Raw genomic sequence first — 26,251 nt, forward strand, 5'->3', positions numbered from 1 at the left:
CCTGCAATGAATAGAGGTTTTGTCATACCTGCTTGGTTTCCAAAGGCTGTGGGTATATTTTACAATTCCAGGGAAGGGAGGATTTCATATGCCAAGATGTCTGCAGTGCTGAATGAAATGATACCTAGTAATTGTATGTTCATTGTACATTGCATCATAGCATTACAATAATAGCACAATATTGCTATTTGCTTACTGTATAAGCTGTAATTTGCAATTAACATGAGCTGAAGCACACAGCTTACCAGTGAAAGCAGAAAAACACTAAAACCCTGTGCTCACCAGCGCAATATCTGATTCCCGCTCAAATGTTTTGGGTGGATCAAAAAATGTGAAGAAAAGTTTCAGCTGCCAGAATCTCCACTCCCCCGATATGAATGTACAGCTGGATTTATACATTGAAGAATGGGAACAAATTTCACAGTCAGGTTCTGACAACAAATCTAAAGTTACAGTACAAAAAAACCACATTTGGATACTGTGGTGGCAGAGGGTTTCAGCACAGTTCTTATCTTTTGTCCCTCGGTTGTCTGTGAAGAAAAGGAACTGTGGTATGGTCAGTCCTCCATGCAGTTGGAAAGATTTTCTCCTTTGTTTTTTATGTATCTCAGGATTGCTTGTCTTCTCTCAGAGTTCTGACAGTAATTTCACCGAAACAGGAAGGTCAGCTAAGTTCATCTGGCGTATTGTGCTGGAAATGAACTTAGGAGTTAAAAATAAAGGGCATGAAAGAGCCAAGGGGAACTTTTGCTGGCTACATTCCTGCATGGACCCTCCTATATTCCAGTTTTTTTAAAGGTCAATGGGTAATTGTGATAAAATCACAAGCATGGTATTAAATGGAAGGAAATGCTCCAAGGTGACATTTCTTTGTTGTCTGTGAAGTTCCGTGCAGTAAAAGGTTGATCTGATATGAAGCATCAGTAGTGCCATTGTGCAGAAAACTCTGGTTCCCAAGCTAAATTTGGAGCCCCATACTGTACATCGGGACATACTGTGCCAAGATAAAGATTGTGAACCCTCAAGGTTGGTCTGTATTCTGGTATATTTTAGACCTAAACATTTTTAGATATTCAGAAAAAATCTTAATAAAAAAGATGAGGATAGCCTGATGAAACTACTACTGTATACTGTATAACACATATAGATATAAGATACATTTGGGTTATCTGATTAACAACATGACCTGACAGTAAATATCCTTGTGTGAATACGTTTGTAAAACCTTAGATTCAGGAACTGAATCTAAACACCTCCTTGAGCATAAAGGACTTCAACTGGATACTTCCTGTAACTGTTTTTCAGCCTCTCGCATCCACTTTTGAATTTTGGCCCATTTTTCCTTTCAGAACCATTTAAAGTTGATGACATTTGAAGGATTCCTTGCAAGAACTCCACACCTCATGTCCCACCATAATATTTCCGTAGTGTTTAGGTCCAGACTTTGATTGGGCCAATCTAAAATGCTTTAGCTTGAATGCTGTGCATTTGTGTAGGATCATCATCTTGCTACATGACCCATTTTCTGCTCAGCTTCAGCTGATGATTGGAAAGCCTGACGTTCTCCTCCAGAACATGCTGATACAGCACTGACTTCATGGTTGAATTCAATGATGGCAAACCATCTAGGTCCTCAAACAAGAAAGCAGTCCAAACTTTTTACATGTGCCAAAATATCATTCTTCCAGCAGTCCTGGGGATTATCCAGGTTTTCTTTGGGTAACTGGAGATGGTTTGCAATGTTTTTTTTAGAGAACAATGATTTCTTCCTGGCAGTCCTCTCATGAAAATCGTTTCATGGTGGTTGAAGCATAAACGTGAGAGAGGCCTACATAATGTTAGATGTTACCCTGGAGCTCGTTGAGACTTCCTGGATGATTCTCTGATTTGATCTTGGCTGCATGACTGATCCCGGGTAGAGTCACTGTGCTCCTGAATATTTTCCATTTGTAGACTGGATCAGTCTGATCGTGAATGGATGGAGCCCCAGATGTTTGAAAATGGTTTTGTGTCTCTTTCCAGACTGATGAACTTCTGTTTCCTGAGATCCTCTGAAATCTCTTTTGATTGTGGCATTTCATGTTTCCACTAACCTGTATGGTGAAGATCAAACTCACAAAGTACAGCATATAGGACAGGGCGGCCCAAACTCAGCTCTTGTTTACATGTAATCCAATTATTTAATCACCTGATTCTAATTACCCCCTTAACCACTGTACTGTAAATAAACTATACTTATTTTTATTCACTAATTTCATTACACTGCACACTATTCTAATAGAACTAATTCTTCATTATACATTTTGTGTGATTCATACCCCACTTCATCTAAAAAAAAACATTGACTATGTGAATCTAAATCCTTTTGTTTATTTGAGAGAAGGCCGGTTCTTATTAATCAAGCATATCATTGTAAGGCATTGCAAATTCCAGAATTATACTGGGGGTTCACACAATTTTTCTTTGCACTGTACCCTCCCAACTCACGTTTCTTTTCACCAATGATGCTTTGTTCTGTAAAGAGAGCAGGGTGACAAAATATGCAGTCTTGCTGTTTTAAAGGAGATCATGACAGGCTGGACTGAATAATTCAGCAGGGCAGAGAAAAGCTGCCTAGAGACCCGTGTTGACTCAAAGGAAGCACACCTAAATGAGAAGGTTCTCGGCAGGCAGCACTTATTGCTAGGATTTAAGCAAGACTGTTAGCTGACTCTGCAAACCAACAGAGCTGGCTCTGTCCAATCCCATATCCATTTGTGATTTGAATGGTTTGTGATAGAGATGGTGTGTTTTTTTACACAGTGGATGGTTGGAGTATGGAACAAGCTGCCAGTGGAACCTGATTTCTTTCAAGAAAAGGCTGAATGGGAATGAGATCAGCTGTTTACTGTAGTAGCTACAAAATGGGCCCTTCTTGTTTGTAAGCCTTGTGTTCATATGTTTTCATGGTGGTCACATGTTATTTCCTTATTTCTGGGAGTACAAAAATCCATAATTCCTCTTGGGTATTTATCATCTTTATAGGCATATCCCAACTGTTAAATCAAATCAAAACCAGTTTTAACTCTATTTAATTAGAATTTAAGTAATGATCCTAATACCGAATAGATAAGGATCTGAAATCTGCAGCCACTAAACTAACAACTAAAAACAATACACATTTATTTCCCTGAAACCCAGAAATCTAAAAGTGGCCAGTAATTGGAATGGTAGAGAGCTCTGCAAGGAATACACTCCACTCCGTCCTATGTGTTTTGGCCTGCTTGTTCTCTGTTCCAGTCTTCAAAGGCATCAGTTCAGGGAACAGAAGTAACCTGTGACACTGAGACACAGATTCCTCTCCACATCTGACAAAGTCTGTCATGCGTGCCCTGTTACACAGCTTCGCCGTTGTCACCCTTAGTTTGTTAGAGACCCAGCGTTCCCTTCAGACCTGTACCTTGCAAATGTCATAAGGTGCCCTTAACCTTTGCACATGCTGAGGATGCAGTGTTCTGCCTACAGAGGCAGAGTAGCGCGCCTATTGCCAAGCAAGGTGGCGTGCCTCCAAGAAGCATCAAGATCTAGAATGTTTCGTAATCGCTGCAAATGAGGAAAATCGGGGATGAATAATTAAAACAGGAAAAAAGCTTTGAAACAGCAGCCTTTGCTCTATGTAGGCCACACTTCTGTTAATAAAAAATGACGAGCTGACAATGCCAATGATGTTTGCTCTATTGATCCACTGTCCTATTAAAGCTTTGCTTTGACTTGCCTGTATCCCACTTATCCTTACTTCAGAGGCAGTAAATTAAACTTGCATAGCTTTGCAGCTCGCGACACGCAGCAGCTCACTAACGAAGTGTTAAGAAAGCGTTTTAAGATTAAAACTCAGTCAGCCAGACCTTCTTCATTTACTGTCATACAGTGCGTACGGTACCATGCCCTTTATAAACTGGCTTCCCTAAATTAGCTTAGCGACTACCGCTGCGCCTTTTCTCTTTGGTGTACAAGCAGACTGATGACCTGAATGTTCAGTTTCTCCCATATTAAAACCACGCAGTTCTCTTTGCAGGAGATGCTAGACCTAGGCAGGAGGTAGAAAAGCAATCTGCCTGAGCATGTTCAGGTGATGCAGAAATCAAGCAGAAGGTGAAGCTCCTGGGGATGCAGGGCAGCCTGGTCTGACTCTAGAATCCCCTCCTTGATGGTGCACAGTCATGCACTTGTAGCTGGGGATCCCCTGTGGCAGATGGGTAGTGACCTGGCCCAAGCTTGCATCACGCTTGCTCAAGTGAGGGGATGCGAGATAGACTAGCCCCCTACAGTACATGCAATTTCTTGAATGGCAGCCAGGCAAGAACATGTCACGAAGAGATGCAGAGCAGTTGCTAGCACAAAAGAAAGAAAAGTAGTTTCTTAGGTGAGCAGGCAAGTATACCTGAATTTACATTTAACAGAGCTAGCCGCCACCGACAGTACATTTCACCCTCCTGAACAGATTGGTAATGCATGCTTTTTTCACTTATAGAAATTATAAGGAAACGGTGCTGTTTATGCAGATGTGTGCTGAGGCCTGTCGCTGGAGGATTCTGCCTCAGACAGATAATTGATACAATTTCTCCTCTCCATTAAATTCACTTCACATCTGCAATAAAGCTGGATTTGAGAATATACAGGAGGAGCATTTCTGCCAATTGACAGCGCGACTGTTTTCGTTTTTAAGAACATAAGAAATTTTACAAGCGAGAGGAGGCTGTTTGCCCCTTCCCACTCCTTTGGTAGCAGTTAATTTATTTGAGGATCTGACCCTGTCATTTTTTAAAAGAAGCCAGGTTATCGGGAACATAAGGACAAAAAACATAAGCACATAAGAGAGCAGCCTGTTAGCTGTGTATACAGGCAGGATATTAGGTTTCTGAATTGAGCTGGGAGCAACCACTGGAGTGTCAGCAAAAAACAGCTTCTCACAGAGAACATACTGTGCAGACAACATAAGGAACACTTTTATGATGAATGGATGAAGGAATTTACAAGCTCATGAAACGTATTGAACAATGTCTGCAGAAACTGGTTAGATGCTTTTTTTTAATGGAAGTGTTGTCTTTCTGAAAAGAAATTCCTGAATATTCTGCAAACAGCAGGGTTTGTTAAGAGGCACAGCTATGGAAAATAATAAAAATAAAATTGGATTTATATACAGGTTTATGCAGTATCTCAAAGAACTGTCCCATATTCTGCACCAACAGACCCACAATATAGCAGATCGGGTGGAGGAGTGAGAAATTGCTTCAAGGGGGAATTTTAGTTGACCCAGGCTGTGCAAAGTCAAGGTGGTTTTTAGCCCTAATGGTGGGATTAACAACCACACTGTTACAAGTATGGCACTGTCATAAGTACTGTAGCTAGGACTTTGGCTCATCCTAAATGTGGCGCCTCCTACTGCTGTGCCCCTGGTCACCATACTGCGTCAATCATCACAATCCACATTTTTGACATGGCTGCTACCTTCCAATTAACAATCCGTATGCAAAAAATGTTTGTAAGGTACAGATATGTAAATCTGAAATGTTAGTTTCGCTAGGTAAGTGTTAAGATCAGGATTTGCAGTGAATTGTGTTTCAAAATATGATTACCTTTCCATCCAACCACAATGGAAAAAGGACATACCATATACTGTAACTCCTGAATAAAATAAAGTTTCTACTGTGAATGTGAAATAAAATAAATCGGTTATACTCTTCATTACTGTATATATTTAGCTGTTTAGAAAAATATTGCATCATCTTTGTAATGGGCCATAAGAAAGCTGTAACAATACTGATACGCTGCACAGAGCCGACTCAGTCTGGTGCCGAATCACTGCCACTTTCATGTGTCTTCATATCACAGGCTTCCTATGAATCCGAGCAGCAGGCAGGAGGACTGTCTAAGGGTAGCTTTCACTGAGCGCATTGTTTTAACCTATTCAGATAAGCTGTGTCCTTTAGTTCCTTCTCAGTTTATTTTAGCTGCCAGTTTTGTCACTGCTGCAGTGACCTTCTGACTAGTCATCACGCATGGCCCAGACCTGATTATTGGCCTTATTGTTGGCCTCGTGCAATTTGCTGCATACGGCATATTGTCTTACTCTTTAACATTTAAATGCCAGAAACCAAATACAAGCATTTAAAACTGTCAAAGAAGCTGTGGTTAAACAAGAGTCTGATCTTAATGTACAGCTACAGCTGTTGTTTTTTTTTCTCATTTAACTCATGAACCTTCTACTGGTAATGCTGTTCGTTCTCCGTAGCATCATCCATGATGATCAGTCAAAATACTCTCTAAGTAATTTACTTTCTTTTCCCGGCATTTCTAAGCCGACATGGTTAGGCACCTCATAATTGTTGTCTGTCATTCAGCATTCAGCTCTAGCGAAGATGTGACTTTCTCATATGGCATATGAAGACTTCAGATTTGGCACAGCCAGAAGTAACATAGGGACTTTAAAAGAATAAATAGAGATTAACTCCATGGTGAAAAAGAAAAGAGAGCAGTTACTTTATTCTCCTTGAGTCTCTCTCACCTGAAGAAGGCTGAACAGCTCAAGAAATGTGTCTTACCTTTCCCTCCTGCTTCTCAGCAGGGAATTAACCTCTGCTTGCTCCTTCAAAGCCTGCACACTGATGCAGCTCCTCACGGGAGCTGTGTGGAGTTTTTTTTTAAATGAGCGTTTGCTCACCGAAGCCTGCAAGCAGATTCTCAAGATTTGCGAGTGTGCTCACAGTTGGCAGGAGACAAAGATGTGTTCTGAGAGAGCCGCTAATAGCTTATCCTCTTCAAGGAAACACGCATTCTGTACTTCAGGATTTCCTTGGTGGTCTCTTTCCTCAAGTACGTTTTAGACAACGGCCAGTGTAGCTGAAAAATACAAATAATAGAAAATACACAGTATACTGTATACGCATTTTGTGTTCATGTGTCAGGCCAGATGTTCTGTATACAGTATGGAGGTAATAATGTCATTTCATAGCTATGATTTATTTGGTTTGCTGGTAAAGGCATATCTTGGTTTCAGATTGTGTTTGGAGACCTTTTCACTAAATCTGAATAGGCGATTTACTGCATCTTTCTTTTTTCACAGTTTCTACAGTATATATTGCATCAGATGTTTTTTTTTATTTCACTCATTCACTCGTGGTTATATTTATACTTTGTCAGAATGTTAGTATTGTTGAAGATAATATTAATGTGTTTTTACTCATCTGTTTTTAGGAAACACTTTCATTCGTTTTGTTTCTGTATTTTTACTGACCACAGTGAAATGTAGAAACAAAAGGTGTTGCAGCCCAACAGCCCTTCTTTGAATTCAAGACGAGTGAAAAACAGGTCTAGCTCCAGTATGTTACAGTTAAATGTCAATGATTTCATAATGACAGCGACATTTCTGCAGGATTTCGAGATGAATGGGGAGTTGAAAATGGGAGTGATCTGCTTGCTGGAAGAAGTACTTCGTGACCCTGATCTCTTGCCTCAAGAAAGGAAAGCAACAGCTAACATACTAAGGTATATATTCTGTATTGCCGACACTATACAGTACTACCTACTGTACACTTACTGTCTACATGTGACCTATACTATATTGCCTACAGGATGTTTGACTTACTTTACTACTTACAGTACATGTGACTTACTGAACTACCTACTGTAAGTATGTGACAAAGGAATGCACTACATGACATGTACAGCATTGTGTGTGTTTTTTTGTGTGTGATCAAAGCATTTCATCACCTATTTATAAAGCAACATAGGCATACTGTATATTACCTCGATTTTGTGGGATTTATGGCAACTTATCATGTGATTATCCTATACTTAGTAACATCTGAACTTCCGGTCAATGCCAAAACCAGTGCTGGAAACAAATCTAGATTCTAAACGGTTAAAAATGCAGAGAGACAAGTGCATACTTATAAACCTATTGGACTAACGTGCAGACATCTACATCACGACTGATCTATAAAGTCTAAAACTGCCATGCAGAAAACCACAAGTTAGCATATAAAGTTTAGGAATAAGGAATAATTGCTTTAATTTGCATGTCATCCCAAATTGACTCACACAGCAGATCATCAAAGAGACAATAATACATTGTGCTTTTCTGGACACTCCACTCAAAGCGCTTTACAGGTAATGGGGATCCCCTCCACCACCACCAGTGTGCAGCCCCACCTGGATGATGTGACGGCAGCCATAGTGCGCCAGAACGCTCACCACACACCAGCTCTCAGTTCATCAGAGTGATGAAGCCAGTTCAGAGATTGGCATGGTCTGCCGATAGTGATAATAATCATTATTAAATTATTAATTAAATACAAATTAAAATACAGTAGAGTCGCAATTATCTGGCCTAAACAGGACCGACAGTATGTCGGATAATTGAAAATGTCGGATAATGCGGAAAACTGAGGAGACAAATCATAGATTAATGGAAGTGCAGTATAAGTATGAAATCTGGTTTATTAATACTAAATGTAATACTGTACTACTGTAATACTAAAACTAACAGAGTACAGAGCTATTGTTAGTTATTATTTAAAAGAGGGGGTGGTTGGGATCTGTCTCCCAGACGTGCTTCTCTTCCCTGCGGAAGGGTCTCGCCAGCGTCTTGGTAACATGACTTCGGAAATACAATAGGAAAAATAATCAGCATCACGAGCGCGAAATCAGCAAGCGAAGCACGTGACACACGGAGAGGCAGAGCAGCATCGGATTGGGCAAAGTACCGTACATGCCATACACTGTGGTGACTGGCTGTGTCGGATGAAACCGAACGTCGGAAAAGCGAAGGTCGGATAGTCGCGACTCTACTGTGATGAGTAAAGATTTCGTGGAGGGTCAATTCAGTATCCCACCCTAGATATCTGCAAAAAGGGGATATGGATAATGTTTTAACCATTGCTATTGCCAGTGCCCTTTCTCAAGATGACCAAGAGGATGCCCAGCTAAGGATAGAAGACATCCTTCAAATGGTGAGTGACGTTATTCTGGGAGCCCTGACCCCAGTAATGAACAGTCAGGAGCCCATGGCCATGTCATCTGATATCTGTGCACGGTGGGCCAGCTAGGCATGTGTTTTCAATAGCGGTTTAGCTATAAATCCGCTGTAACTTTTTTATGTTGATTGTGCTGAAGTTAAAAGGGTTGATGAACAGTACTTGGAAAAACAGCCAGTTCTAAATTCATGCAAACTTACGACACTGTGACTGCATCAAAGTCTCTTTTGGCAACCTCACTGACAAAGAAGTGTGCTGGTGCAAATTCTGCAGTGTCCCGATTTCAAAACATGTCAGAAGCAATTACTAAGCAAGCTGCTCCCCATCGGCCAAAGACTCAGGCAGGATTCCCATTTCGCCATGTAACCATTTACACGGTTATGAAACTTATTTTTCAAATAAATAAATCCTGTCAAACTTTCACTCATGTGTTTGCATAATGCCTGCCCCCATGTGTACATTTCTTTTGAAATCATTTTATCTCCCCTTTCCTGGGGAGAGAATCCTCCCGTTTCTCACAAATAACACACTTATTCAATCTGTCCTTCGACTGTGGATCAGAAAAGCTGCCCCTTCCTGTACTTCATCATGGTAAGCACCGCTCCTCTCTCTGCCCCGAGAGAGAAGCCACAGTCGTTTGGAGCTGTAGCTGTTTGACCTGTACAGTACGTGTTAGTTCTGCCATCCTCCCTCTCATCCCTATGGAACTGGAGCTCACGAGGATATTGCCACAATCTTGAGGAATAATTGAAGCCCAAGAATGAGATGCGTTTAAGAGAGTTTCTTAAGCATTTACAGTGCCTATAAAAAGTATTCCCCCCCCCCCCCCATCAACGTTTTCACATTTTATTGTGTTACAGCATGGAACCATGTATTTAACTGAGAACTTTTGCCACTCACCAACACAAGGTACTCTAATGTCAAAGTGAAAAAACAAATCTAGACTTTTTATAGGCACTGTAAGTAAAGCGAGATTTGGCTTGACTGGCTGGGCTGGGGGGCACGGGACAGGGAGACCGGGACCCCCATGCAGTGAGGAGTGACCAGGGGACAGCTGGGTAAAGATGTAGCCGGGGTGGAGGAGGGATACGCGAGGCAAAATGAGAGAAGAGCGATTTGTGTGCTGTATATACAGCATTGAGAAATGACCCAGGGAATGGTTATGATTCAGAACAGCTGGGGAGAAAGGCTTGCTTGCCATCATCCCCCCAGACGTTCAGTTCAGAATTTCCATGTATGGCACTGGGGATTGGGGCAGAAGTCAGCTGCTGGGCTTGCAAGATGCAGTTTAGACATCTCTCATTCCAGTTAAAAAGCTTAAAAGCTTGGCTGTTGAAATGACCTGTCTATCAGAGGCAGCCTTGCAAAAAAACAATGAATTAATTAATAAATGCCTGTTCATCCCAGGCCATGATAAGCAGGCCATGGTAAAACAAACGGCACATTTACTATGCATAGGAACTTAAAATCTGACAAAGAAACAAAAACCTCTCTCTTCTTCGGTCTCCTTGGGTGCCTTCTTCAGTTCTTTACTAGCAAACTGGGAAGCTTAGCTGCATAACAGTTCTCCACAACAGCCACTCTCTGAAACTCTTCAAAATGCTTCCAGAATATCAAAACTCACAGTTCCTCAGCTCCACTTGCTCAGTCAGTTTGTGGCTTCTTTCCCTCACACCCTCTGGTGCAGCCTAGGTTGCAGAAGATTTGTCCTCCCCAGCGCCCTGCTTTTTAAATTCTCACCCGACCAATTGTCTTGTAGGAAGAGGTCAGGTGACTAAATGCAGCACCTCATTCTTCACAGCATCCTGGGGAATTATTCTGGAGTTATTGGCCTCTTCAATTCACCAAAAATTATCATTTATAATATAGTGTGATGTGGGAGACACACACCACACCTCCAGTAAGCGTCTCAGTAATAGCAGTACTGTATTTGTAGGATACATTTCCAGCACCCTTTGGGTCCTCTGGGTTCTGCAGTCAGATCTGCCCAATAACTTTGAATCTCTAGCAATGTGGCCTCTCAGCTGACCTCTCTACGTATAGCTCCTTTCAGATCTAGTCTGGTTGATGAGGTGCATTCAGAAAGCATGCTACTGTATATATTTAGTCTCTAGTGCCTAAGAACATCCCTGTGGAAGTGGAGCAAGGCCACTTGAAAATCATCCTGCACCTGAGGCCGAAACCCCTCTTTCCTTCTTCTATATTCATGAGTGAAAGAACAAAAGGTCACAGGCTGAAATTCCTCGCTAGGCCCAGGGACGTTTAATGTTTTTGGTTTTAAATGTGCCTGAGCACATGTGCTTGGTCATTCTGTGCCATTCTGACAATCGCACAGCTGTAAATCTAGGAGATCGCTGCCTGTTTATCTTCAGCAGTATACAGAAGTTGTCACCCATCTCGAAGGTTTGGTGATTAAAATCCATTTCTTATGCGTGTGAAATCAATGTCCACAGTGTAGTTATATGTTGGCTGTGAATATTTACGTAACATTTTCAAAGCACGGCTCTGTTAGTTAATCCTTGTCCTCCCTTGCCTGAGTGCCTCAGACAAATTGGCTTTGCTTCTTTGAGGGAGTCGATACACTGGAGGTTTACTTCTAATAAGATAGTGCCATTAACACAGAGACAGAAGGCAGTGGCTCCTCAGTGCCAAATACTGTTATTACAGCTTTTCCCTAGTGTGGCTTACTGATCTCCAGTGGCATGGCGTGTCAGGAGGTGGGTGGCTGTTGGACTTGTGGGGTTGGAGGTACAATACAGGGTATAATCAGTGTCAGAGAAATAAACGTGGTGGATGCAGAGGAAGGTATTCCCTTGTGCGTCTGCCAGCTTTATACAATGACCTTTGCAAAAGACCAAAAATAAACATGAATAGAGCATTCAAGATGTTAGGTCCAATCATTGTTTGCCACTACCTATTCAGATTAAGTAGACTTAGATTGCTAAAGCATTGCTCAATTTTTGTAAAGGTTATGCAATTTTCAGCATTTAAGAGAGATTTCTATTTTTTTTTACAAATATCTGTTTAGCTCTGCAAAAGTCTTGCACATTCATGATTCCTGCTGTATCTCATTCTGCCTCTCACCCAAACCGGTGGAAAGAAGCCTATGATGTGAACTCAGCTCTGTAGCAGGTGCTGCTCCTGGTCTTTGTGCGCCCTCTGCAGGCCCATTGTCAAAGTACATGACTTTACTCCATCTTAAAACAGAAACCAGAAAAATGCTGAAAAATTGACATTCATCCACAGACATCTTTTAAGGAAGGTATTATATTACCATTGTGGAAATCTCTATCATTTAAATGAATGTATTTTGCAATTTTGTGCCCCAATTACTGCTGAATGAATTAGCTGTAACCTGAACTTTGGGGACTAGAATGGCTGTTTTCTGATGAGCTTCTACTACAGATATATTAATACAGAGTGATAGCCACAAGTCACAGATAGCGCCGCATGCGACAGGAGATGCCAATTGTCCAGTGCAGTGTGCTAATATTACTTTGAAGTTGTTTTATGTATAATCTGCTAAGGCAAGCACAATTGTATGATCTGTGTTGTATTAATTCAGTGGAATTAGCTCAGTAGGAACAAGCTGAAGTAAATGCCGCGTTGAAAAGTTTTTTAAAAAGCCAAGAAAATAACATTTTGGTTGTGTAGCTTTCTTCAGGTGTGTCAGGTCAACCTTAATAAAAATGGATCTACAGAATTAGACACTCTGAAGAGGCTCCTCAGCTCCAATGTTGTGTTTTTTTCTGCTATCTTTTTTACTTTCAGTGTGTAGTTGATCTCTGCTTCTTCCTTTTTAGCTAGCATGCTGGTCTTTCACAGTGGTGGTGGAGCATGTGTTCGGGGAATTTCTATAGGACTGTAGCACAAAAGGCAAACAGTCCTGCTCTGATATTTCAAAAGGTGTATTCAGGCCCTGCAGGTCAGTTTATTTTCACTACCTTGCACCGTGGAAGCTGTTGCAAAAATAAATGTTTTCCATTGCCAGTCGATGGGAATGCAGACAGGACTATATCAATCAGACCAGCATCGGCATCTACAAGTAGTTTCATAATGAGGACAGAAGTCGAAGCCCCCTAAACCCTTTAGAAATCTTCCCAGCTCAGCAGCTGTTTGAAACCCACCCTCGGACACACAAAAAATGTGTGCTTGAAAACAAGGAATCTGAGGTTTGTGGTTTAGCAAAAATTGGCGAAGGTGGGTATCGGCCCTACAGAATCTCAAAACCAAATCCATCCATCCTCAATTCAGGGTTCTGCAATAACCATGTCTGGATTTTAATTTGAGTGCATTCCTGTATGAAGGAGACTTTCTTACACCTGCGCTTCAGCCATCCTCTAAAAAGCTCCTGAAATGTTTCTGGACAGCTTACCCCAAAGTGATGGACCAGACCAGTCAGTTTAGTCTTGCTTGTAAAGTGTGCTGTGATACAGCAGCGGAAGCAGGGTTTGGGTTGGCCAACACCAGCGTGTCTGTCCTTTCACAGGCGGAGTGCCCGAAGGCCGAATGTTTCGAGACCCTGTCAGCCATGGAGCTTGCTGAGCAGATCACTCTGCTGGACCACATCGTATTCAGGAGCATTCCCTACGAGTGAGTCCACCAACTTTGCTTAAGGGGGAACTGCGACACTAGTTTTATATTTCGGCATTAGAAAGAACTGGCATTGATGAGTGCATTTCAAACCACAATAGAAGTAAAATGTACATGGTAACCTCTAAAACTTCCAATTTACAGCACAACATAGACAGAATTTTACAGGTGTGCGCAGCGCCATGTTCTGTGATTCAGAACGAACGAAAGTTCGCGATTTTGTGCTTATTTTGAACATTGTAAAATTTTTCGATACAATCAATGAATCTATTTTGTTCCCAATATTTAAGAACCGGTCAGAGAAATTGGGACTGCATTAACTCATCTATTAATGATAATTAGACATCAGAGGTCACCTGTATCATCAGAGCGTCACCAAATCTACATTCTACAGTATTAGTATGAATGCTCATGTTTTCTGACACTTCTTCTCTTTTAGGGAGTTTCTTGGCCAAGGGTGGATGAAGGTAGATAAGATGGAAAGAACCCCTTACATCATGAAGACAAGTCAGCACTTTAATGATGTAAGTAGGGCCTCCCTGATCTTGCAAGACAGCTCATTCTGGTTATGCTGTACTTAAAAAACACCGTACTTGCCATTTCTTAGAAAATATGGTTTTCAAATACTGTAGGTGTCATTGCAGCACAAGCATTCTAATACACATACTGTACAATTTCTATGTCACCAAAAGTGATCACCTTAGAAATCTGATGAGGTCTGCCAATTAAAAACATCTCGGGCTTATACTTATTTATTTGGAGATAATTTTTGCCCCCTCCACCCAATTGTATATCTTCTAGACATTTGACTAGTCCTGATCGAGAAACATAAGGATTTGATGATGTATGCAGGAAGATCTGTTTTAGCAGCAGAACAGTGGAAGTCAACAGCATATTTATTAACAATCTGACCTAACAGTAACCATATACAGTACGTTTTGATAAGGTAAGGACCGAGGACTGGGCCTTGAGGAACTACAGACAGGAGAGGGGCAGGAGGCGATTTAAAAATCGCCCGTGTTTCTTGCTCTGATGCACTGTGCAGCTGGGCTTCCTCGTGATTTAATGTCCGTGCTGTCTGTCTGCCATTACTCCTCCACCTGTTTCTCCTCAGATGAGCAACTTGGTCGCCTCCCAGATCATGAGCCACACGGACGTGGGCTCGCGGGCCAACTCCATTGAGAAGTGGGTAGCAGTGGGCGACATCTGCCGCTGCCTGCACAACTACAATGGGGTGCTGGAGATCATCTCCGCCCTCAACCGCAGCGCCATCTACAGGCTGAAGAAGACATGGGCCAAGGTGTCTAAACAGGTGGGGGGGGCTCGGCCCAGGTCGACTGTGCACGAGGAGTAACAGCACCCAAGAATGTAAAGCAGTGAAAGATGTGTGTTGAGTGTTCAGTCACAGTAAGATTTGGCTTCGCCCACTGGGCTGAGGACAGAGCGAGGTGCACACCAGAGGGCAGCTGCAAGGGTGGATGAATCTGCAGGAGAAGAGGCTCATGTATAGTGTTTATACTTTTTTAAATCGGGGATAGGATGTCACGAATGATTACAAGTAAGGGCAGCTGAGGTGAGTTGAACTTGTCTGCTATCACCCCCCCCCAGAATCTACCTATGAATCCTGTTTAATTAGAAGGAGGGGTAAGTGTCCATAAATGTAGAACTGCAACTATTGCCACCTGTTGCTGTGTACAAGTCTATGCTGGGGCCTCCTGATTGTCTGTGCCAGTGAAGGCGCTGGCTGGACTGTGGTTTGAGCTCTGTGATCCTGAGCAGAAGCTCTGAATACACTGTTCTCGCCCTCCCCTGTGTGAGGTAGCGGGGAATGACAATTCATCAGTGCAGAAGAAAGGTTACATACAAGAGGGGGCCATTTGGCCCATCTAAGCCCTTTGTTAATTAGTAGCTAATGAATTCGAAGATTAATACCTGCCAGCTAAGAAGTGAAACACTCTACGGGTTATTCCACTTGGGAGGGCAAAATTATATTGTCATTCTGAATCGGAAAAAAGATGTATGTGCTTAAGGCATATTTCAGATACTACATATATTAGAATTTCCAAAGCTGGACAGGAGACATTATTTTTCAGAAGCATTTTCATTTTTGAATGAAAGTGGACAATGAAGGTGACGCTTCACCTCTGCTTTCATGTAGACCAAAGCGCTGATGGACAAGCTGCAGAAGACGGTGTCATCAGAAGGCAGATTTAAAAACCTAAGAGAAACACTTAAAAAGTAGGTCATTCTTCTTTTTCTTTCTTACAATCCCTTTCACATTTCCTTTGACAATAATCCCAGTTATTTGGTACGGAAGCGCATTGCTTCCACCAAGGAAAAAAACAATCCTCACCCTTATCTCGTAATTCCGAGAAAACTCTCTCGTAATTATGACTTAGTAATTCTCGCATACTTTATGTGCTCACGCAATTGATTGTCATATAATACCTACTGTATATCAAGTAGGTAGTGACGTCAGCATGCGTAGGCTGCAAAGGAACACGTTAAAGGGTTATTCCATGCTGAAAAGAGAAGAAAAGGCGTCGCTCAACAGGGAACCAGCCAGCTGAGCTAAAGGGAGACCTCCCCTCAGATCCCTGCTTTTCACAGGGAAGGGCGGTGACGTCACCGCGCTGGCAACCAGCTCGCACAACCTGTGATGTCGGCCATGTCCGTAACATCACCTATATCACTATGTGCGGACTTACAGGTTTAAGCAGTGGAAGTGAGAGCATGTGCAACTGTTCTTAACGGGACCATCATTGCTTTGATCTCTAAATCCCACAAAACTGGTCCTCATGCTTGTAATGATTCTGTTCATATTTGCTCAAAATTGCAAGATTTCATTATGACCAAACCCCAGTCGAAATCTGTACACATTCTGCTGAAAGTCATTCATTAAACTGAAAGTGCCAGCCAAGTTCATCGTAGCGTCTACATGCGTTCAGTGCACAGCGTAACAGGTTGTACATACACTGACGTAAGCATTGCTATCTCGTAATTACGAGATAATTCATAAAGAATTTTTTTCCCTTAGTGGCAGCAATGTGCTTCCATAATTTGGTATTATTCTGTGAATACTAAATCTTATGCAATTTCTTTTTATTTTTTATAATTACTTTTTATTTTGTGATGATTTACATCTAGAACTTATGCAAAGTGTAAAAATGTTCTGGTTTAATCTTTTGTTTTACAGTTCTATTTTTGATATAATTATTTACATTATGTCAGCATGGATGGGCAGATCTTACTTTGATTTGTAGGAGAATATTTCATTCTTCTGACTTCATCATGTTGAGAATGCGATGAATGTGTGTCCGAATGCTCACAGGCATCACCTATTTCGACAGCAAATGTCAGCCCATATACAGGGTTTCAACAGGTGCAAGTTTACCTTACAGTTGACCTTACCTGATTTCTTATCATTCAATTTTTACCATGTTTCATGTCTTCTTGTATTTCTTGTGTCCGATGTTCTGGTGTTATACAGTGCCTAAATATATTACAGTACCTGCAATAACAAGTACCTTTAACTGCAATGATGAAACGAGATTTCAGTCAGTGACTGGGGCTCAAAAGTGAGCCGGGAAACAAATTATATCACAGAACACGGAGAGCCAGAAATGCCATGAGGTCGGTTTTAATTGTCATCTGCCTGCTCTGTTTCTCAGCTGTAACCCTCCCTGTGTTCCGTACCTGGGGATGTATTTAACAGACCTGGCATTTATTGAAGAGGGGACCCCCAACTTTACTGAAGAGGGCCTGGTTAACTTCTCCAAGATGAGGATGGTATGAGGAGAACGTTTATTGAGGACTTTAGATCGTTTTGTGTTCCTGCTCTGCATTAGGGTTAAAATATTTGTAACTTAACACAGAAAAATCTTAAATAAACATGTTCCTCTTGTTTCAGTCATGTCTTAAATTACAGTATGTTGCTAAACTTAAGAATTCCCATTTTTTTTATGTCCCGTGTTTACAGAAGTTTCTCATAAGCACTTTTTTTTTCTCTGTGTGTTGTGATCTTATTGTCACTGTTTAAAGTCATTAGCTAAAATTCCAAAAACAACAAATAGCGTCTTAATTTCTGCTGCGGATAATCCAAAAAGGAATGCAGAGTACATAAAGTGCAGATCCACATTTAAACACGTGTTCTTGCTGCTTGGTTTTGTCCCTGTGACAGATATCCCATATCATTCGGGAGATTCGTCAGTTCCAGCAGACCCCCTACAGAATAGAGCACCAACCAAAGGTATCACTCACCTTGCAGTCACCTGCCGGTCGCCACACAGAGTCTACTTTTTATTAAAAATTCTCTGATGTCTGCTATAGATCAATTAAACCAGAAGATGCTGGTTAGAACAGGTGCTGTGTCCAGCCACTGACATCAATGCTGTGGCTGGACTGGAATGTACTGAGAGGGACTGTCAGGTGTAGCCAGTTGGAAAATTTCAATGGTCATCTTCACTTGGGATCTTGGGATGCGTTTGTGAGCCCTGGTTGTCCTCCTGATCTCAGTGGTATGTTACCTGTTTCTGCCAGGGTTCAGGGGAGAGAAAGAGGGTCCCGCTGTCAGCACTTTCTCTCAGAAGAGAGTGATATCCACCATGAATCTCCCGATGCAACTGGAATTCGAGAGGAGCTGTATTCAGTCAAGCTTCTAATAAATTGCAGCTTGTTCAAGCCTCAGCTGCTCCAAAAGTTAAATGCATTTTAGCTTCCTTGCACTGGCTCTCTGTGGAATTTGATAAGATGATGAGAGCTGTGTGCACTCAATTTCCAATCCCCCTCAGGAGTATGGGTTTCTCAAGTATATGTTTTAGTGACCTGGACTTTCCAAGTTGGTGAAGAAAACAAAATGACCAGGTTCAGAATAAAAATAAAACTTAAAGTCAATATTCCACATTATCACTTGTGACAAGTTATATGTGACATATATATGACAGGAATTAAATGTATTATGTACAGTGTATTGTGTTACGTCTTTTACCTGCCTGCAAAGCAAATTTGCCATCTGGCACAATAAAGTACAGTAAGTCAAAATCACTAGTATCGCCATATGATCAATTACAATGCTGAATGCCATTTCAATTAGTTTAGAAATAGTTGTGTTATGGACAAAGGCAACAAATTGATCACAGCATTGCCAGACCTGGAGGTCCAGAGGGCAGGGCCAGAGACAAAAAGAGGCAGCGTCCCATGTACAATTTCATTTGACGTTGTTAGTGGCGGGCAGATTAGCATCTCTAATACAGCTTTTCTGTGGGCATTATCTGAGCATCGCTGTGTCTTTTCCGGAGTGCGTCTCATTGCTGGTGTCTCCCCGTCTGCCAGGTTACTCAGTTCTTACTTGACAAGACCCTCACCATGGATGAAGACACCCTTTACGACTTGTCCTTGAAGATCGAACCCAGGCTGCCGGCATGATGGCCCACCACGCCCGCAACGTCAGAAAGGAGGGAGAGCAGCAGCTGGCGCACAGGCGTGCCCTTGAACTGACAGGAGCGGAGTGAATCAGGCAGAGCTAGCATGAATGAGCGAGGGGCGCGGTAAGAGAGGAAGGGGGCAAGTCATAGACTAGCGAGCTGGAGAGGGGATTCTTGCCAGAGGTAAGAGCCCCATGTTAGCAGGAGGTGAGCAACACTTACAGTCGAGATATTTGTTACTGGATGCACTGTTTTGTCCAGGATGGACGTGACTGTTAAGTTTGGATCAAAGGGAAAAAAGGGCTTGTGTGGGTCTTGTAGAAGCACTAGAGAGGGCATCATAGCTATCTTTCCTTTTCCGAACATGAAGGGGCAGACAGAAGGCATGCGTGGAGGAGTAATGTAGCATGTAAAAACACATAAATATGAGTACTTCATGGTTTTCACCCTCAGATCCTGAGACTGCAGAGTTGCAGAAGTCAGCAGGCTCAGATCCAGTTCCGCACCAGACGGGATAAAGTATTTTCTTCAATCTTACGAGGTCTGGATTACCAGCTCCTAATCCGATCTGAGAAACCCAGGTTGTGGCTGCACAAGCAGAAATTGAAAAGCCTGAAAGAAAGCGGTGGCAGTTGTGAATATTGCTACTCTGAGCTTAGTCCCAGTTCCCTGATAGTCTATTCTGCATTCTCCTGTTCCGTGGTTACGTTTAGGATTGTTAGCTATTGCGTCACCAGAAAGGTTGACTAATAATTTAAAGGGTTTGTGTCAAAGGCATCTTCCATTGTGAAATTTAAAAGTTGAATCAAAACAGACTAGATTGTCTGTACAGTACGTTAGAAGTTTCTGTTAAATTTGCACTGTATTATACATATATTTAATTTTTATCAGCAAGAAATTACATTCTTTAACAGAGAACTTTGCTCCAAGAATGGCTATGCCGCATCCTAGTGTAGCTTTATGTTACAATATTTCCAATAAAAACAGAGGATTTGTAAACTGCTTTTGCGTCCCACAGCCCTTCACAAGCAGGAGAAGACTCGCTTGTTTGTTCCTTCCTCCCTGAACTGCAGACATGCTGGAGTAACACATTTTACACGACAGCTTTCTCCACAGTGGAGAGAAGACGGAGGATAACGGATAAAGTCTGTAGGGAGGGAAAAGATGAAGGAAATACCTATCCCTTTCCTCCACAATCTCACCTCTTCCTTTTCTCAAATAACCCATCAGTCAGAATCATAGTGTAGTGTGTGAGAAACTCGGTGAGGTGCAAAAGAGCATAAGACATGTTATGAACAAGAGGAGGAGGTTGGGTGACCCATCCAGCTTGTTTGGTAGTTGGGAGGCTGATTGATCCCAGAGTCTCATCCCGCTGTTTCTGGAGAGAAAAGCAGGGTCTGGGCTATATGGCTTAGTATACCTGGGTAGCTTCATCTACAGTAGCTCCCCACCACCCAAAAAATTGTGTTTTGAGGTTATGGGAGATTATTACTCCTTTCATCTTTCCTGTACCTTTCCTGAACCCACTTCAGGAAACACTACAAGGATCACAGAGAGGCAACAGACTTAAACGACAGGGGCACTGGGTTTGGTCAGGAAGAGGCTACAGAGGGAGCTGTAGGAGAGTAGGGGTGGGAGAGTAAAAATGAGTAAATATTAACACAAGCTGATAACAATTCTCTGTGAACAAAAGTACTTCTCATCTCCTTGCCCATTCTCTAAATAGTTACTTAAGGGCCTTTCATATGAAAACTCAGATGCAGCAACATTCTTTGGTATAGAATTATAAAAAAAAAACTCATAGCAGACAATTCCACTTTTCCAAATTTGTTAGGACATTTTTAAAATACTGCAATGTGGCATGTGCTTTTCCTTAAACAAACCTCATCTTTTATTTAAGATTCCCGGGTATTTCCAAGTCATTTCTTGCATTGCTTTGTAATATCCAGTTTGAACTCAGCGCGGTGCTAATGACATTTCACAGTCTTGCCCTTTCTGTAAATGCTACGATGTCACCCACAATCCAGGGCTGCCTTCCTGACAGAGAATGCAAATAGGAAGGCAAATAGGAATTTGTGTAACCTTTGCATCTTCTAAGGGAGCTAAGACTACAAGCTATGAAGCAGAATAAATCATAATCTAAGCAGGCTAAACTAAAATAGGCACTGCTTTTAAGCATGTTCCTTTAGATTTTTCACCTGAAAGTTTCTTTGATGGTATTCTCAAGATTTGTATGAGAAACAGTAGTTAACAGGTGAACACACAAGTGAATTTACTCTATTTATATACTGGAACAGGATTGTTCGTTTTGAATTGTGTTGCTTTGTGCTACAGGTAGCTGCATTGAAATAGGTCCTGTGTGCATGCTTTACATTTTTCTCAGCATGCAGTGTGTAGATAAATAAGTAATGGTTTGAGCAGTAAATATTTAATCACCCCCATCTAAATTTTTATTTAAGCTTTGAGTGCTAAAATCCAGCTAGCTGTGTAAGAAATTCTAAGGTGAGAGGAGGAGAGATTATTGTATTTCATTTCATACAGACATGCAACATTTAAATCTCTCAGAGAGCTAAAGTCATTACTTTTACAGTAGTCGATACAATGGATTGTTTACAGTATGTCGATTATGTTCCTAAAAAAAGTACAGAATAAAGCCATCAATGAGTATGTGTTCTACTGTTGCTCTGTATTGTGAACAAAGATTTGCTCAGCGAGCATGCAAGAAGAGATTAAAAATTGTTTGCCGGTAATATTTCTGAATGGAGGGAAATGGAAATGAGTAAATAAAAAGTGAAGTTTGGTTTTATACATATTAAATTTTAAACAAATCACATGGCACACTTGCATTTCTTTATAGCAACTTAAGTGTTCTGTAAAGGATGTGCAAACATTTGTCAGACATTTGATTTCATTTATGCAGGAGAACAGTTCCAAAATCTGCTCAAAAAATCGCAATGGTGAGGAAAAGCGATTCTAACATTAGTACTGTATGCTCAGCCTCTCTCTTTTTAAAGGCGTTTAATCACGGCAGGATTGAAAGTACAGCTCGTGACTGAAGCTTCATGAACTGTGCGCTCGCGGGCAGGCAGTGATCACTGTGTGCTGCATTTCCACGGGCTTGTCTCTCTGGCGTCTTTTCGCATCAGTTCTGACGAGTGAAGCACAAGATGCAGGAACACTCCCTTTGTCTGAAAATCGCTTGCACGCGTTGCAGTGTGTGGAAAAGTGATTCCTGCTCAGACCCAGTCACATAGTGAACGTCCACGTGCTATATTTGTGTGACACACACCAGTGCCTGGACCGGAACATGGAAAAAAATAATATTCTCCATCGAGCCAGTGGCTCCCCCTGGTGTCTTCATCCCTGAACTAATCTCGTCTGTCGGTTTCCCATTCTCTCCGTTATTAAGTGCAGTAGTCATCAGCACACCATACTGAAAGCTTCAAAAGAAGGATTCATTCTGCAGCTCAGTTTTTTTTTTGTTATGGTGAAGTTGAATGCATTTGCTTTCGGGCCACTTTTTTTTCCCCATTCCTTTCTTTCTTAAAACTGCCCAGATTAATTATGTTTATGCAGGGAGCAAGTGACCCATTTTCTCCAAGCATCTATCTAAGACAACAGATGAAAAGAAAAGCTCTGAATCTTTATTTAAAGTCTTTCAACATTATACAGAGGAACAGAGGCGCACAGAAAATCACTGCTCGGTGTTTTCTTTAAATACACCCCTGAGGTTTAGTTCTGTGGAAATCTGTCTTACTCTTACATGAATCATCCTCCAAGTGGTTTTCCACTGGTACGAAGCATGTTTTGACAAATAATGGATATGCTGCTATTGATCTAAAATATTATCCCATGTCAGTAACTATTTTTATAGTATACAGTATATGTATCAATGTATTTATTTTTAATATAGATAGATGGATATTCTATTTGAATGCTTCAGACATTTTTATTCAGGATTAGCTGCTCTGAGTGTGTATAATCCTCTTGTCTTAATGCAGTTTAGCTTTAACAGTTGGTTTCACATTCTAGTGACCACATTCTAATAAATAAACTCAAAACACAAGAGCATCTTTGAGGGAGCCTGGTCAATACCATGTACTTAGCTATTTAGCTTATTACATTGAGACTTTTTATTTTAGAAAAGCACCGAATTCTTGTATATTAAGCCAGGAGTTGCTACTTAAGAGAAGTTAAAAAGAAGTCCGCTTTGATATACTGTATGAACAATTTCTGTAGTATGACATGTTTTCCTTATGCCTTTCAAAGTGTAGAGTTAATGTCACCATTGAAAGTGGTTTGCTTAATACCAATTCATTGATATAGTGGGTTACACTATCTTGCTACAGAACCCTTAACATATAATACCATCATGTGACCTTCAGATTTCGGTCTCTGAAATAAGAGATATTGAGGACCAAAGTAGACTTTCTTTGTATTGTAGCAAGGTATTATTCCTTCAGAGTGCAAACACCTTCTGTTTTGCTGTGTGCTCCAGGTGAAAGTAGAGGAAAATCACACAGGAGTTCAAATGAAAAGACATATTGTAGCTCTTCCATGCAAAGTGAAAAGAAAGCACTTAATAAGGTCTGAGGAAAGGGAGAGCAGTAACATCGTTAGAAAGTAGTTAGAAAGCCTCACTCTCAGCTGTAAAACTTTGCTTGTGTTGCCAGCTCTGTGTGTCTTTGTGTTTATTTTGTCAGATATTTATTTGATCCTCTTTGTATATAGCGTGTCTAAGAATTGTATTGTATAGCATTGTTATTTAAAGTTTTTGAATTGTTCTGCTGTGACATATTTCATCCGTTTTATTTTGATTTTGTTTTGTAAGCTATGGTAGACTTGGATGTTTCACTGCGCAAAAAAAAATTGAAAAAAATGTAGCAAGTTGATATGAGAAACCTTTTTTGATACATTTTAAACAGCCAGATACCACACTGTGTTAATTGACAAGTGCACAGACAAGCATGTTGTGCATGTTCTTGACTGATAACAGCTAAACTGGGCATCTGCTTTGTACATTATTGTATAAAATCCTGTTCTTTTGCCCATTAACTAAACAGAGAATGTACAGCTACTCTTATTTCATGCCTATATGTAAAATAAAAGTATTTCAAGTGAGCTGAAGTTTCTTTTGCTTATCTGACCTTTTTTAGTTTCAGTTTATAAATATAGTTATTTTGCTGATGTCACAACAATGAGATGTTTGTGTCTTCTGAAGAGACCAATGGGGTTAGGGCAAGTCTCTAGAGGCCTTAACAAACAGATTGTTCAGACATTCCGATCACAGATCACACAAAACTCAGGTACTGTATCTTCTCCCTTAAGAGAATGACACTGTATCCATTTTGCTGCAGTGTGTTAGGATAGTACTGGGGTGGACAACAGGAGCCATAATCCATCAGATTTTACAGATTACCCTTACACAGTGATTTGTAAAGACATGGGACATAATGTATGATATTTGATCAGTTGAGTCAGTTAATTGGATTGGTTAAGACAGGAATGACTAACTGTGGAGCTACAAGACAGGCTGTTTGGGTTTTCAGTTGTCGATTTGACTATATTCCAGCATGTTCCTGACTGATAACAGCTCAACTGAGCATCTTCTTTGTACATTACTATATGAGATCTCGTTTTGTCCCCCATCAACTAAAAACAGAATGTATATCTGCTCTTATTCCATGCCTATATGAAAAATAAAAGTATCTTAGATGAGCTGCAGTTTCTTCCAGTTCCAGTCAAACTGAAATTCCACTCAACTACTAACAATTTGATGCAAACCTGCAACATGCAGTTGATTTGTCACGCCCAGTACACCTAGAGGGTGCTCTACTGTACTTCTCTCCTGTTCCTAGTTCCCTGTGATTATTCATATCTTTCTGGTGTGTCTTGTTGTGTAGCCTGTTTACTTCCTGCTTCTGCTCTGCTCCTTCGCTCAGCTGTGAGGTTCGGATGTCCTGAAACCCGCCTAGCACCAGGTCGCCCCACATCTGCTACCTGAGGGCATAGGTCTCTATACGGCATTTCCTGAACAGCTGAGCCCGGGCTAACCCCCGTCTCGCCGCTACGGAGAGGGTCTTTTTCGCTCTCCTGCCATTCCGCGGTTCGTCCCTTCCGACACCCGTGCTAGATTGTTAACCAAATCATATGTACCAAAAAAGCCAATAACTCCAAGAACACCATGTGTTTGACCTTTCCCTGTCAATGTACTGTAACTTAAAATGGCACTACCTCTTCTCAAAACCCGCCTTCCTGGGTTGTTTCAGCTGTTGGCTCTGACGCAGCGGAGGTCATCTTCGGGTTCAGTCATTTACAGGGGGAAACTAAACCTCCCATTAAAATACTGCTGCTCCAATAAGAATGCAAGTCACAGGGAGGGCCATTAAAACACAACTAATTAGTGTTTGTGCCAATGGGATTTCACTGGTTGAGTTACGGTTTGTACAGCAGCTGGACAATAGAAGAGCAATGCTGCTGTAAAAGATCGGCTTGAATTCAGGTATTTATTGCAGTTAGGAGACAGACAGAAAGAGAGTTTTCCGAGGTTAGTTTCTGCGTCTGCTAGAATCATAGCAATGTCTGGTAGTACGTACGTACGCATGCAAGGAGTTTTTCTCCTCAATGAAGATGAACAAATCAGTTTTATGGTCAAGACTCCCCGATGAGTTTACGAGCAACGTTGCGATTGGCTACTACACGTGATAAGGCTGCCGATCTGGTCTCTGCAAAACGCTGTTAACGAAGCAGCCAGAAAGAAGAACTTCAAAAATAACCTCACATGATGTCGAGGACATTGAGTAAAGTTAACCAACATGTTTCAAATAAAACTTTTCGGTTTCAATTCATTTTTTAATATGACCAGGGATGGTCAGCCCAGGTCCAGGAGAGCCATGATCCAGTAGGAATTTCACATCACCCCTAAATCAGCAATGTGTAAGTGTCTGGAACACATTTGTATCCATAGAAACCCCAAAACCCTGTAGCTCTCTGGGACCGGAGTTTTCCATTCCGGATTTAAACTTATTTTCCCATATTAGCCTTCAGATACTCCCATTTTATTTATGTGACTTGATCCCAAATGCTGAAATTGAAGTTTTTAAGATACACCCCAGTGTTGCTCCTGCTCGCGTCTACATGATGATACTTTCAGAATAAGATTCAAATCAAGAGATCTCGGGTGACTGAGAAGAGGTGCTGTCCTGCAGTATATCCACACCT

The 26,251-nt window shown here is 41.3% G+C and overlaps 1 protein-coding gene across 8 annotated transcripts in view; it reads left to right on the forward strand.

The window, feature by feature from the left end:
- The window catches only part of LOC148673783 (ras-specific guanine nucleotide-releasing factor 2), a 106,974-nt gene extending 82,823 nt beyond the window's left edge, over positions 1–24,151 (forward strand). For 5 of the 8 annotated variants that reach the window (XM_088630613.1, XM_088630609.1, XM_088630610.1 and 2 more), the window contains 10 exons: positions 7,412–7,524; positions 8,930–8,990; positions 9,576–9,605; positions 13,504–13,607; positions 14,047–14,131; positions 14,722–14,919; positions 15,766–15,845; positions 17,279–17,396; positions 17,788–17,856; positions 18,939–24,151. In XM_088630613.1, coding sequence (XP_088486739.1) covers positions 7,412–7,524; positions 8,930–8,990; positions 9,576–9,605; positions 13,504–13,607; positions 14,047–14,131; positions 14,722–14,919; positions 15,766–15,845; positions 17,279–17,396; positions 17,788–17,856; positions 18,939–19,031 — 951 coding nt within the window. In that variant the 3' untranslated portion in view covers positions 19,032–24,151. The remainder of the gene's footprint in view (positions 1–7,411; positions 7,525–8,929; positions 8,991–9,575; positions 9,606–13,503; positions 13,608–14,046; positions 14,132–14,721; positions 14,920–15,765; positions 15,846–17,278; positions 17,397–17,787; positions 17,857–18,938) is intronic. The other 3 variants (XM_088630611.1, XM_088630612.1, XM_088630615.1) reach the window with 1 other exon arrangement.
- The last annotated feature ends 2,100 nt before the right edge of the window (positions 24,152–26,251 follow it).

The sequence above is a fragment of the Lepisosteus platostomus genome, chromosome 4, assembly GCF_059453375.1.
Source record: "Lepisosteus platostomus isolate fLepPlt1 chromosome 4, fLepPlt1.hap1, whole genome shotgun sequence".
NCBI classification, from domain to species: Eukaryota; Metazoa; Chordata; class Actinopteri; order Semionotiformes; family Lepisosteidae; genus Lepisosteus; species Lepisosteus platostomus.